General features: G+C 36.9%; 1 protein-coding gene across 1 annotated transcript in view; it reads left to right on the plus strand.

The window, feature by feature from the left end:
* Positions 1-251: 251 nt before the first annotated feature.
* The window catches only part of rb1cc1 (RB1-inducible coiled-coil 1), a 31,862-nt gene continuing 16,808 nt past the window's right edge, over positions 252-15,305 (plus strand). Inside the window, exons 1-11 of the mRNA XM_051686600.1 lie at positions 252-564; positions 6,323-6,450; positions 8,416-8,542; positions 8,891-9,061; positions 10,589-10,791; positions 11,164-11,599; positions 12,056-12,226; positions 12,324-12,508; positions 14,431-14,617; positions 14,986-15,067; positions 15,159-15,223. Coding sequence (XP_051542560.1) covers positions 6,380-6,450; positions 8,416-8,542; positions 8,891-9,061; positions 10,589-10,791; positions 11,164-11,599; positions 12,056-12,226; positions 12,324-12,508; positions 14,431-14,617; positions 14,986-15,067; positions 15,159-15,223 — 1,698 coding nt within the window. The 5' untranslated portion in view covers positions 252-564; positions 6,323-6,379. The remainder of the gene's footprint in view (positions 565-6,322; positions 6,451-8,415; positions 8,543-8,890; positions 9,062-10,588; positions 10,792-11,163; positions 11,600-12,055; positions 12,227-12,323; positions 12,509-14,430; positions 14,618-14,985; positions 15,068-15,158; positions 15,224-15,305) is intronic.

Raw genomic sequence — 15,305 nt, forward strand, 5'->3', positions numbered from 1 at the left:
AGTCTTAAACTTTTAGTATTTTCGTAATCTTAAAACAGGCTATATTTTGTTTAGATTTATGTTAGCCTAACATTTGTTTAGATTTTTTTTCCCCCAGCTTTTCATACAGTTGCGCTAAGCGACTCGCTGATCTCAGAACATCCTTTCTGTTTTTTTTCACCAACGGTTCAGAGCAACACACGGGTATTTAAAACTGATCCCAGATCAGCACTGTCCTGCGAACCGTTACTTTTCCCAGAATGCACGCGCTGCGCAGTGACGACAATAACAAAACACAGCAGCAGCATTAGCGGAGCAATACACAACAAAAACCTCGGTGACAGAACTCATCCATCCAGACCTACATGTTTTTAAAGATGACCTACTTATAAAAGTATTCAAGCTCATTGTAGTTGGATTTCTACGTTTTATGGGATTTAAAAATAAAGGCCCGTGTTTGGCGTGATGAGCGTTAGCCTGTTAGCACGACAGCTTCAACGTCTAACTGACAGAAACCTTAACATTTCAGCCCAAATCAACCCAATATTCTGCTTTAATGCAGATAATGGACTGAAGAAAGTGCAGGTAAGGCTGTTTGATATGGATTTGGCTTCATCTATTCTAGGATTTTCAAATATGGGTCAATTTGAGACAGCTTTGGTCTCTACGCGGATCTTAGATATACATAAAACGTAATGAATACAAAACAGCTGTAGGTTGTAGAATGAGGGGGTTAGATGTCATGTAATATGATATTGATTTGGTTGGTATCTTGGTAATTGTGTGACAGATAGTTGGACATGGTGTCACACTCCCTAAAGTGATCAGGCCATTTAAACACCAAAACAGTGACTTACAGGCTTCAGGAGTCTTTTGAATTCTCTGACAACACTTTATCAAACACCTAATTTAGGAAATAGTTTTTTTTTGGTCGCATTATCACCCGCAGGGATAAGGTTTCCACTGGTCACCCAAGAGGAAAGCCGTCAGTCAATATAAGTGATGGTGGCGGTGTAGTGGGCTAAAGCACTTAACTGGTAATCAGAAGGTTGCTGGTTCAATCCACACAGCCTTGAGCAAGGCACTTAACTCCAGGTTGCTCCAGGGGGATTGTCCCAGTAATAAGTGCACTGTAAGTCGCTTTGGATAAAAGCCTCTGCCAAATGCATACATGTAAATATAAACTCATAATAAGTTATGATCATCATAGGTTATGTGATCTTGTGGATCACATTATGTTTTTTTTATCACAAGATTGTTTGCTCTGTTCAGCATGTTCACACCTCATTAAATAGCATTAGTTACCCATGTGGTCCACATATAGCCCAGGCAACAAATCACGTGTTATAACTGGTATACATGCCTGATGCCTGAACAGTTGTTACCATGAATCCTGTCGAAGTTTTACATTTGTTCATGGGGCATTAGGGCAAAAGGGGTCTTTTAGTTTTATTGATGGTGTTTACCCACAGGCAACAACATGACTCAGCCTGAATATTTCCAGAGTTGGCCCACATGGTCATGCAGATCTGTGTGAAATTTAACATTTTTAACAACATTGTTAAAGCACAAACAACCTAGGAGCTTTGCGTAATCTTTATGTAATAACCTGACAAGGTTTCTTTTAAGTCATGGTCTGGAATGATGTCCCTGATCATTGTGATGAACCATTTAGCTTTATGGAATGTTTTTTCCAGCTTGTTATCTACTGAAACATAACAAGTGTTTCAGTTATGTTGGACTAGATATGTCTTGTAGGTTGTGTATGCTTGTACAGATCCCTTTATAGGGTGGTGGGTGTAACCAGTTAAACATTATAATCTTTTGTGTTCATGGAAAGCTTTCTCTACAAATGTATATACACTGGCAGCCAAAAGTTTGGAATAATGTACAGATTTTGCTGTTTCGAAGGAAATTGGTACTTTAATTCACCAAAGTGTCATTCAACTGATCACAAAGTATAGTCAGGACATTACTGATGTAAAGAAACAGCACCATCACTATTTGAAAAAAGTCATTTTTGATCAAATCTAGACAGGCCCCATTTCCAGCAGCCCTCACTCCCAACACCTTATCCTTGAGTAATCATGCTAAATTGCTAATTTGGTTCTAGAAAATCACTTGACATTATATCAAACACATTTGAAAGCTATTTGGTTCATTAAATGAAGCTTAACATTGTCTTTGTGTTTGTTTTTGAGTTGCCACAGAATGCAATAGACTGGCATGTCTTAAAGGTGCAATATGTAACAATTTTCATGTAATATTCGCTCTTTTTTTTGCCAATGTGTGAATGGCTTGTAACTAGAGCCTGACCGATATAGGATTTTTGAGACTGATGCTGATTTTAGAGAGGGAAAATTCAATGATTACCGATATGGTGGCCGATATATTAAATTTTTGAGCTGGAATGAAAACAGACCACTGATTTTGTACCGATATGACTATGCAAAGGTACTCAGAAGGCTGCTTTCTTAAATATTTTTATCAAAGAATATGACATTATTATTATAATACATTGTCAACAAATTCTAGAAATGAACACTGAGAAAATAAAGAATAAATAAAAATACAATAAATAGCTTAATAAGCATCAGTACTAGTATCAGTCAAATGCTGACCATTATAATAAAGAATAAATAAAAATAAAATAAATAGCTAAGTAAACATCAGTATTACTGTTTAGTAACAGTCAAATGCTGACTATGTTAATACTGCCGAGTGGGGGGCCTGGGTAGCTCAGTGGTAAAATACGCTGGCTACCACCCCTGGAGTTCACTAGTTCGAATCCCAGGGCATGCTGAGTGACTCCAGCCAGGTCTCCTAAGCAACCAAATTGGCCCGGTTGCTAGGGAGGGTAGAGTCACATGGGGTAACCTCCTCGTGGTCTCTATAATGTGGTTTGTTCTCGGTGGGGCGCATGGTGAATTGCGCGTGGTTGCCGCGGTGGATGGCGTGAAGCCTCCACACGCGCTATGTCTCTGTGGCAACGTGCTCAACAAGCCACGTGATAAGATGCGCGGGTTGACTTTCTCAGACGCGGAGGCAACGCCACCATGAGGACTTAGAGCACATTGGGACCACGCCACCACGAGGACTTAGAGCGCATTGGGAATTGGGCATTCCAAATTGGGAGAAAAACGGGAAAAATCCCCCCCCCCCAAAAAAAATACTGCCGAGTCAAGATAAACAGTGGCAGCGGTGTTACACTGTATTCTGCTATACAAGTTCAGGGGAAACTTTCAGTGGTGGAAAACCAGACTTTTAAATATTACATTTTATAAATGAAACGACTGGAATTGTTTGGTTGAAGGGGGTACCAAACTGTGAATCCTGAACAAAACAGTTTGGTGAATACATGTTTACTCATTAGCTTCCACTCAGCTGACAACAATAGTTTCCATCCACCTTTTGTGCTATTTTGTTATGGACAAAGTGAAAATGTTTGCGAAATTTGCTGTCTTCTGCCTGTTTCCATTCAAATGGCCTTTTATTGATAAAAATGGTGTGTGTGATGGCGTCATGCCTAAAAAAACACTTTGTCGCATAAGTTTTGGTTTAGCGCAAAAGAAATCTACCCGTAAGCCATTTCCATACAGAAATGTGTGTTTATCGCTAATTCGCCTCCCAGATGTCCCTAATGTTTTTTCCTCAGAAGTCTTTGTAAAATGGGGAGAGTATTGAGACAATTCATTGAAATTAACCAGATAACTGTCATTTTAATTTCACAAATAAATGAAATCAGAAGAGGAGGAATTGTAATCAAAAGGCAACAGTTGCCCTTCTGATAGGACTGTAATATTGGTCCTGATGTTGTGCTATCGCAGGTTGCCACCGGTTCTGACCCGAAAGCGAATTGTCATCGCCCTGTTCAAGCTGGCAACCTGCACCAAGTAGTGGGGAAAACTTTCAGTCTTAGTGTAAGAACCATCCATCGATGTGTATATGCTGTGTGCACAGCTATTTAAGAAAAAATGATGCGGTGTAATATCAGGGTTTGCATATGATACATTCCTGATATTCAACAGGCTGTTTTGAACAATCATCTAATCTAAAGCATTGCCATCACAACTGCATTATGTCCCGCATATTTGTTCCACAACTTTTAACGACCAACTGGACTTGATTGTCATCTAAAATTAATTTTAGCATCATATTGCAACTGATAGTTTCTGAAGTAGCTCAGCAAATGCAATCCGAGGTCAAGAGGGTTAGATTTAAAATATTTAAAAGTTTTAAAGGGTTCAAAAGCTCGTTTTCTGAAAGTGAACTCAGCATTGGACAAATAGTTATGATAGTTTATAGTCTTGAAGTGTAGAAAATGTCATTCAGCCGACTTTATTCGACAGAATTTAAGTTTGCGTAAAGAAAAGGCATATATAGGTCTAAAAATATATTTTTTTTCGTTTGGTAATTTATTTTTTTAATTTGATGCGTTTTTTGTTTGGTAATTTATTTAATTTAATACAGGGAATTTGCCAGCATTTTTTCAAAAGTAAGCTAAACAATATTTTTATAGAATTGGGTTATATGTTAGTGTTCCAAAAAAGCACACTGAAGCTTTTCTTCTAGTATTGTGTATTTATTTTTAATTTAAAACATCTTTTTGCACAGAAATGACATGCTTTTTGTATTGTGGGCTAATTCCGTGACTGCCATCTATTATTTTGAATGGTGTGGAAAAGCAACTTTAATAAATAAACGGATGGTTACCACGATTACATTAATCACAAACAGTGGCCATTCATTTGTTCTCTGTGCACTTGTCAATGTGCATGTCTTGATACAAGATATTTGTGTTGGCACTCCTGGAAGTGTCATGTTTGCAGTGATCGGATATTTATGCTGTTCAGATCAATCCATAATCACATAAAATAAATTGGCTTTCAAGGATCCTATACCTTGTCATCATGATTAACACAGGCTAACGATTGGGGTAAATTCTGTCATGTGACACTACATTTTTGCGTTAATGCCAATTTTCTCAACAAAAAGTGTTTCCAAACCAGTTTGATTACTTCAAAAAACAGTCTCGCATAGCCAGACCTACTGTATATCCACACTTTGTTTTAGCCCTGTTCCAGCACTGGAGAGTCAAATATAATATACATTCTCAAAGTCTGTAATAAAACAATCATAACTGTGTAATTTTAATTATGCTACCTCATCTGTCAGCATGATGCCGGTGAATCACGTTCAGTCTCTTTGTATGTTACGTCATTGTTTTGTCTAATGCTCACGTCCCTATGGAGTGTGTACATGAGCATGAGCATGAGCACGAGCAACAGGTTGCTAGCTGCAGTTCACTTAATGGCCACAGGTGTCATTAATAACAAGGGTTTCTGAATCTTACACACTGCACCTTTAAGGTCAATATTAGGTCAAAAATGGCAAAAAAGAAACGGCTTTCTCTAGAAACTCGTCAGTCAATCATTGTTTTGAGGAATGAAGGCTATACAATGCTTGAAATTGCCAAAAAAAACTGAAGATTTCATACAAAGGTGTACACTACAGTCTTCAAAGACAAAGGTGACTCTAACAAGGACAGAAAGAGATGTGGAAGGCCAGATGTACAACTAAACATCAGAGTCTCTAGTTTGAGAAATAGACGCCTCACATGTCCTCAGCTGACAGCTTCATTGAATTCTACCCGCTCAACACCAGTTTCATGTGCAACAGTAAAGAGAAGACTCAGGGGTGCAGGCCTTATGGGAAGAATTGTAAAGAAAAAGCCACTTTTGAAACAGAAAATCAAAAAGAAAATGTTAGAGTGGACAAAGAAACACAGACATTGGACAACAGATAATTGGAAAAGAGTGTTATGGATCTTAACCCCATTGAGCTTTTGTGGGATCAGCTAGACTGTAAGGTGCGTGAGAAGTGCCCGACAAGACAGCCACATCTATGGCAAGTGCTACAGGAAGTGTGGGGTGAAATGCCACCTGAGTATCTGGACAAACTGACAGCTAGAATGCCAAGGATCTGCAAAGCTGTCATTGCTGCACGTGGAGGATTTTTTGATGAAAACTCTTTGAAGAAGTTCTGAACATTTTTTTCAAATTGTAATAGTAGTTTTTCATGTTATTAATGTCCTGACATTGTGATCAGTTGAATGTCACTTTGGTGAACAGAAGTACCAATTTCTTTCCATAAGAGCAAAATCTGTACATTATTCCAAACTTTTGGCCACCAGTGTATATGACGTTACTTAATGCATATATGCATTTACTAAGAAGTCTTTTGACACCAATAAAAAGTTCTTGACTCAAATAGCCTGCATTTGTCTACATTACTTTTGTTTTGTGTTTTTGTCTGTGTGTGTTTGTATTTTTTGCCTTGACAGCCAAAATTGACTAGATGAACAAATCAAGCGGGAGGGAGATTCAGCGGAGAATTCAACATGAAGTTGTATGTGTTTCAAGTCAACAACGGAAGCACATTGACGTTTGACACTGAACTTGCTGTCCAAACGTAAGATCTTAAGTTTCTCTTGAGAGTTTGATGTATTTTGGATGAAATGGAAGTGAATGTTGGCCATTTTTTTTTTTTTTTGGAGGGTTTAAAGGCAGAAAAATGAAGCTTATAATTTTATAAAAGCACTTACTTATCAATAATCAATATTATGCTACAAATTATGTCGATTGAGCTTAACTTGTATTGAACCTGGAATATTTATTTAATTCACATGTAGAGAGAGCACAGTTTATCTCATCCAAAACCAAAACACCATCAGGGGAACACATGTGGCACTAAAGTAATGCAATAAATATTCAAGGTGCACTCAGTAACTTTTGTCTTTGTGTCATCTTGGACTTACAGTGACACCTAGAGGCTTGGATGCAGCATCATTTAAAATCAGTAGTTTTCATTTTCAGATGCCATTGTAGAAAGTAGGGATTCACAGTCAGCCATGATTACTTTATCAGTGAAAGTGTTAAATAACAGGACGGTTACTGAGATTAAGTGAGTAGTATTTGGCTGGTCATGTGATTCTAACATGGGAAAAAAACAGCTTTTATAAGGTTACTGATATGACTGGAGTCTTCATTTTAATGTGAGTGCTCATGATTTCCTACATATATTGCAAAATTACAATTCATGTCTTTTGGAGTTAAACTTTTTTAATGAGCAAAAAATTGCCGAGTGCACCTTTATCTAAACTACATCAAATAAATCACAGAACACCCCAATGTTCATAACTGCTACTAAAAATAAGAAGGAACAACCATTCCCATAGAATATAAAGAAATGTGATGGTCACGCAGGGAGTACTGGGAACGCCCAATTATTGTTTTTCATCGTAATTTTAACAATAGTTTACCGTAAAAGTAGATGTATTCTTTGGTTAAACATAATATAATTTGTTATCGTTAATTATACAGTAAAATCATACTTTTTACATCTAAAAACATAAATTACTTTAATACATGTAAATATATGAAATACTATATAGTTATATACAATCATTTTTTTACTGAATATGTTAAAGAAACTACCCGTAAACCAATTAACGTTTTTTTAATTTTAACATTCTTTTGCCATTAAAATTATGGACATTTTTTACAGTGTGGATACATATAGTGTTAATAAATTTGTTGGCAATATTTATATTGTTTTGAAATATTATATTGTTTTGACATCTTGACATCATTTAAATAAGTTTGGCTTTACATTAGTTTGTGTTTCTAATATGAGAAAGTTTATGGAAGGAAAATAAAAAACACTTGAACAATTCCAGTGCTATAATCTGTATTATATTGCAATTAGGGTGCTGTAATTATTAAGGAGCATATGTCGAAAATTATTTGATGTACAGCTCTGGAAAAAATTGAGACCGCTGCAAAATTATCAGTTTCTCTGGATTTACTATTTATAGGTATGTGTTTTAGTAAAATGAACAATTTTGTTTTATTCTATAAAGTCCTGACAACATTTCTCCCAAATTCCAAATAAAAATATTCAGATATTCAATATTCAATATTGATTTCTGAACTCTTCCTAAGTTAAAACATCAGTATTGTGTTGTTTAAAAATGAATATGAACTTGTTTTCTTTGCATTATTCGAGGTCTGAAAACACTGCATCTTTTTTGTTATTTTGACCAGTTGTCATTTTCTGCAAATAAATTCTCTAAATGAAAATATTATTATTTGGAATTTGGGAGAAATATTGTCAGGACTTTATAGAATAAACAAAAATGTTCATTTTACTAAAACACATACCTATAAATAGTAAATCCAGAGAAACTGATAATTTTGCAGTGGTCTTTTCATTTGTTTCAGAGCTGTATATAAGGTGTATTTCTTGGTATTTACTATAAAAGTATAATTAGAATCTCAGTGAGATTAAATATTGAATGTGTTGTCAGTATTATTGCCTGATTTGTTTTACTGCAAAGTCCAAAATCAAATGTTTGCTGCTTTGTGTTCTTTATAGTGTTTTGGACCTTAAACATGCCATTCAGGCCAAATATAAGATTGCAATCCAGCACCAGGTGCTGGTGGTCAATGGAGGGGAGTGTATGGTGGCAGAGAGGCGCGTGTGCAGTTACAGTGCTGGAACGGTGAGTAACAGGCGAAATTACTCCACAACAACACACCCAAAGTATAACTCCCAGTGCTTTTTATGCATGCATATAAGTTTAATCAAATGCTCAGTAATCAATGCTGTAAACATTGCTTAATGGTTTGTTGCAACTTGGAGCATTATAAAGATTGCAGTGTGTGTATATGGGCTATTATACAAAAGCTTCAGAGGTGACTCATCCAATCAAGTTTTAGAGCCGAAACTATGTACTTAAAATATTTGAATATTACAAGTGCCAATTTGAATGCATGATCGTTTTTAAATGGAACTGGTTGAAGCCTAAATTTTGATGTAACAAAGTAATGTTTGTCTCTTGCTGCTTCAGGACACCAACCCGATCTTCTTGTTCAACAAAGAGATGATCCTGTGTGACCGAGCTCCAACCATCCCCAAAACGACCTTCTCCATTGAGAATGAGATGGAGCTGAAGGTGGAGGAGTCGCTCATGATGCCTGCTGTCTTTCACACTGTCGCCTCCCGCACTCAGCTTGCTGTGGTACTTTCCTCTTTCTGTTTTGACTTAATGATCAACCTCTGTTCTCCTGGAATTACCCAGTATTACCCAACTGTGCTCATCCATACTTTGCAATGCGATTGAAGTTATTTAACCCTGTAAAGCCTGACATATAAAGCCTGAATTGTCAGAAAATTAATTTTTTTTGACATTAAACTGTTTTTAGTACAATTAGACAAAATATAAAAATATATCTTAAAAATAAAAAAACAATTTACAGTGGTAAATCTTGGGTAGAGGACTCCCTGGGCTTTTCAGAGATGGCCATGACAACTTCCTCTCCTTGGTCTATAAATATGGATTGAAATGTATCACAGTTCAATTCAGCACATCAAATGCAATATGAATAAAATATTTGTTTTTTATCAATAAACAATTTTTATCATAAGTATTTTGTGCACCAAACACTGTATTGACGTTTAAAAAAGGGAAATTGTAAAACATTTTTCGCTGGTCTCAGGAACTTATGGTAAGATGACATCATAATAGCTTGTAATGAAAAATAATGAGATGTTTATAATGACAGAGCAGGCTGCATATATGAAAATAAACACAAATATTAGTTCACACTTTAAAGATATCTTATAAAAAGTATATGTCAGAATTTTCAAAGCTCTGTGATTTTTATTTTTATAGTGGGCATGAATGTAATGTAATGTTGATTGAGAGATATACCTCAAAAGCCTGTTTTATCATATTTGATACATGTAATTTCAACATAAATACATGAACTCTTTCAATAAAATAATATACAAAATTTTAACCAAGCATATGTTGCTTATATTCAGCAAATACTCATTTTAAAATATCAGTAACAATATAATCATTACTGTCACATTTACTTTATTAAAATAAGCTGTCATTTATCCCAACATAAGTCATTTTTGCGGAAGTCCGCCGCCATTTTAAATAGATCGGTATAAACAATGAAACCACTTTTTTCACAAATAACCAATAGATGGTGCCATAAACGTGCAAATGACATACCATACATTTTTTTGCTTTTCAGCTTGAACAGAGAGTGAGGCAGGAGCCATCAAATGTTGTGTATCATATTTTATAGGGTTAAAGACACAGTGAAATACAAATTTCAGTTTTGTGACTGTTAGTCCATGTCTGTTAGCTTTGAAGCTTTAATTTATATGTTAATGTTCTCATAAGTTAATTACATGAACCTAGCAGATATATGTATCTCTCTCTAAAAATGCACCAAAAAATGGACTCAAAAAATATTACTCAGATTTTTGTCCAATCAAATGCACTTAAGTCACTTAGATTTGTGACATACAGCAGCACTAGTAACATTGTTATAATGTAATTACCATAAAAGTACATCCTGTGTATGTCACTTTGGGGAGAAAAACTGCCAGGACCATAAATGCAAATTAGATTGAAAGGAACAGAGGCCTTTTTGTAAATGACAAAGGCCTGGATGGAAACGTTTTATTTGCATGGTTCAGTTTGAATGCATTTGACTCACATAAGGTCTGATGTTGTGCCCTTTTTTAGGAAATGTTTGAGGTTGCCAAGAAGCTGAGCTCCTTCTGTGAGCGTCTGGTCCATGATGAACACCTTCAGCACCAGGGATGGGCGGCCATCATGGCCAACCTAGATGATTGCACCCTCTCCTATCAAAAACTCCTCTTGAAATTCGACAGTGCTTATACAGATTACCAACATGACTTTGAAGACATCAAATTAAAACTTACCAAGTATGCACATTTTTACTGGACATCTTTGAAGACCCCATGAAATCAAAATTAGAACTTGTGGTCCATGTACGTTGGCTTTGTTTGAGGCTATCTATATGCTTGTGTACCCCTAAACATTGACAAAATAAACATAAAAAAAAAACGTTCTTTTCTGGGAAAATAGACCAAAGATTTTCATGATGTCATCTCCTGCTCAGGGGTGTATACCAATTTTTGTCCAATATAATGCTTCGTCAAATAAAATGAAAATTCGTCAAACTACTTCATGTGATCTTCATTGTATAGATTGTTTTGAGCTTGTATCAGATATTCTGAAATTTGAGGTGTGTAAGAGCACTGATTCCCTAACTCATTCACCAATTTGTCTTGCAGACTTGGCACTGCTGTTTCAGTCATGGCAAAGATCCCGCTGCTGGAATGTTTGACTCGGAATAGCTACAGAGAATGCTTGGAGAAATCCAGCTCCCCACACCCAAGAACCACTGATGAAGGTGACGATAATGAGGAAGATGCAGGAGAAACATCCACCCAGTCCGCTATCCTCTGCCCCACTGCCACCCAGAAGAATCGTAAGTCGCCTTCGCCAATCTCTGCATCAGGAGAAGCATCGTCCCAGGTGTCTTCCTCTCTTCAGGACAGACTGAAGGGCAGCTGTAGTCTAAAAGCAGCTCTACAGGAAGAGGAGGAATCTCCGGAGAGGGGAGCCACGCCCACTTTCAATGTCACTCTGTTGGATTGGATCAATGTGCAGGACAGACCTAATGATGTGGAGTCGGTAGTGAGAAAGTGTTTTGACTCAATCAACAGGGTAATACATCAGTCATATTGGGAGGGATTGTTTTCACATTGTAACATGAGGTGTAAATGGTTTATAAACCCATGATGTAAACAGTGTTGTTCATTCTTAGTATTTGTTGGTAACAAATACAAATTTAAACATCTGTGTAAATAAACAAATATTGTTCTTCGCTACACAAAATATAGAGATATTTCTTAACAGTTCATACTGCAATAGATATATTTTCATGGCTATTATTGGGCAGGAATGCTTTACATTATTTGCACGAGAAAGTGACTAAGAAATATGGAGAGAGATGAAAGACCGTGTGGGACATGTCCCAAAAAGGGAAGCACTTGTTATTAAGGGGGTGTAATGCGAGGCAGAGTTGAATTTTGACTTTTCACAGGAATTTCAATTTTACAGGACACTAATTACTCCTATTTTATCTTTCACAGTCACTAAGCTTTGTTTTTATATTTATAGCTTGATCCCCGAATTATCCAACCGTTTCTATCTGAATGCCGTGAGACGATTACCAAACTGGATAATCAGAACATGAAGGCCATCAAAGGTCTTGAAGACAGATTGTATGCACTTGACCAAATGATTGCAAGCTGTAAAAAGTTGGTCAATGAACAGAAGGAACTTGCTCAGGTAAGATATCAGTCAAAAGCAGTTCAAAAAAATGACAGTGATGTGTGCAGACTCTAGAAATTTCAGGAAGCTATACTACTCTTTTACATTCCTCTAGGGATTTCATGCCAATCAGATGAGGGCTGAAAACCTGAAGGACACCTCAGTTTTGCCTGACCTGTGTCTGAGTCACGCCAACCAGCTGATGATCATGCTGACCAATCACAGGAAGCTACTAGACATCAAGCAGAAGTGTACCACTGCCAAACAGGAGCTTGCCAACAACCTTCAAGTTCGTCTCAAGTAAGTGGACCCAAAAAAATAAACATTTTGTTTTCATTTTGCCAAAACTGATTAACTTAGGCTTAAACTTTGGCTTTTTAAATTAGGTGCATCTATACTCCATTTATTAACAATTTATAACTAATATGTACAGTTAGAGTTATGATCCATACAGTTGAAGTCAGAAGTTTACATATATTAGGTTGAAGTCATTAAAACTATTTTTTTTAACCACTCCACAGATTTCATATTAGAAAACTATAGTTTTGGCAAGTCGTTTAGGACATCTACTTTGTGTATGACACAAGTAATTTTTCCAACAATTGTTTACAGACAGATTGTTTCACTTTTAATTGACTATATCACAATTCCAGTGGGTCAGAAGTTTATATAAACTAAGTTAACCGTGCTTTTAAGCAGCTTTTTAAGCAAATTCCAGAAAATGATGTCAAGCCTTTAGACAATTAGATTCTGATAGGAGGTGTACTGAATTAGAGGTGTACCTGTGGATGTATTTTAAGACCTACCTTCAAACTCAGTGCCTCTTTGCTTGACATCATGGGAAAATCAAAAGAAATCAGCCAAGACCTCAGAAAAAAATTGTGGACCTCCACAAGTCTGGTTCATCCTTGGGGGCAATTTCCAAACACTTGAAGGTATCATGTTCACCTGTATGAACAATAGTACGCAAGTATAAACACCATTGGACCACGCAGCTATCATACCGCTCAGGAAGGAGATGCATTCTGTCTCCTAGAGATTAACATAGTTTGGTGCGAAAAGTGCAAATCAATCCCAGAACAACAGCAAAGGACCTTGTGAAGATGCTGGAGGAAACAGGTAGACAAGTATCTATATCCACAGTAAAACGAGTCCTATATCGACATAACCTGAAAGGCTGCTCATCAAGGAAGAAGCCACTGCTCCAAAACCACCATAAAAAAGCCAGACTACAGTTTGCAAGTGCACATGGGGACAAAGATCTTACTTTTTGGAGAAATGTCCTCTGGTCTGATGAAACAAAATTGAACTGTTTGGCCATAATAACCATCGTTATGTTTGGAGGAAAAAGGGTGAGGCTTGCAAGCCGAAGAACACCATCCCAACCATGAAGCATGGGGTGGCAGCATCATGCTGTGGGGGTGCTTTGCTGCAGGAAGTACTGGTGCACTTCACAAAATAGATGGCATCATGAGGAAGGAAAATTATGTGGATATATTGAAACAAAATCTCAAGACATCAGCCAGGAAGTTCAAGCTTGGTTGCAAATGGGTCTTCCAAATGGACAATGACCCCAAGCATACCTTGAAAGTTGTGGCAAAATGGCTTAAGGACAACAAAGTCAAGGTATTGGAGTGGCCATCACAAAGCCCTGACCTCAATCTAATAGAAAATGTTTGGGCTGAACTGAAAAAGCGTGTGCGAGCAAGGAGGCCTACAAACCTGACTCCGTTACACCAGTTCTGTCTGGAGGAATGGGCCAAAATTCCAGCAACTTATTGTGAGAAGCTTGTGGAAGGCTACCCCAAACATTTGACCCAAGTTTTTATAGACAGTGCTACTAAATACTAACAAAATGTATGTAAACTTGATCCATTGGGAATGTGATGAAAGAAATAAAAGCTGAAATAAATCATTCTCTCTACTATTATTCTGACATTTCACATTCTTAAAATAAAGTAGTGATCCTAACTGACCTAAGACAGGGAATGTTTTCTACGATTAAATGTCAGGAATTGTGAAAAACTGAGTTTAAATGTATTTGGTTAAGGTGTATGTAAACTTCTGACTTCAACTGTACCATAGTGGAATTAAGTTACTGTCAGTGTGATCCAGAAAGATCACACAAACTAACTGAACTTCTTTGAAAAAAATAACAAATGCATCAACATTTCCCATAGTAGAGTTGTGTCCTAATTGCACTATGGTGCCTCCTTCATCAGATGGTGCTGCTACGTGATGCTTCACGCTGATCAGGATGGAAAGAGGCTGCAGGCTTTGCTGAGGCTGCTAACGGAGCTGCTGGAGCGTGTACGGGTGGTGGAGGCGCTCAGCACAGTGCCACAGATGTATTGTCTCGCCGTAGTGGAGGTGGTCAGGCGCAAAATGTTCGTAGGACACTACAGACAGGTGAGTATTAGCTGCTTTAGTTCATTGTTAATTTGAAACCATTGAAAGGATGTTAAGTGAAACATTTTCTGTGCTCTAAAAATGATAGTCCAAGTCTCAGAGAGCAGATTATGCAGCAATGTATCAGACAGTTTCACAGATTGTGTCAGATTACACATCACACAGTTGTAATGTTTTGTTAAATTGTGGTTCCCCTCATAAAATAAATATGATACAGAAACAAATTCTTCGCTTGTTGGAAATTGCAGACCAGTAACTTGGTCTGTTTACTATAAGACTACTAACTTGTACACTATGAACTATAAATTTTTTCTTATAATCTTTCTTCATGTTTAATTATTATTGTTTCATCAATTGTTTTCATTCAGTGGGCCAGTGCTCTTGTTAAAGATGGGAAGAACCTCTATGAGGCCGAAAAAGTGAAAAGGGAAAGCTTTGGGAAGCTCTTCAGTAAGTCCATTTTGTTATTGTACTTAAATGCCTTCTGAGCCCTGATGGTTTGATGAGTTTAAAAAAAAAAAGTACTTTTATGTTTTTTCAGGGAAATCGTTTCTCAAAAATCGGTTGTTTCGAGGACTGGATTCATGGCCATCTTCTTCATTTTGTGTGAGTACTTGTCTTTAATCTTTCAGATTCCACACTCACCTTAATGGTCCTTATCAAGATATTTTAGCCATTTTTCATTCCT

This window comes from Myxocyprinus asiaticus, chromosome 44 (assembly GCF_019703515.2).
Source record: "Myxocyprinus asiaticus isolate MX2 ecotype Aquarium Trade chromosome 44, UBuf_Myxa_2, whole genome shotgun sequence".
NCBI lineage: Eukaryota > Metazoa > Chordata > Actinopteri > Cypriniformes > Catostomidae > Myxocyprinus > Myxocyprinus asiaticus.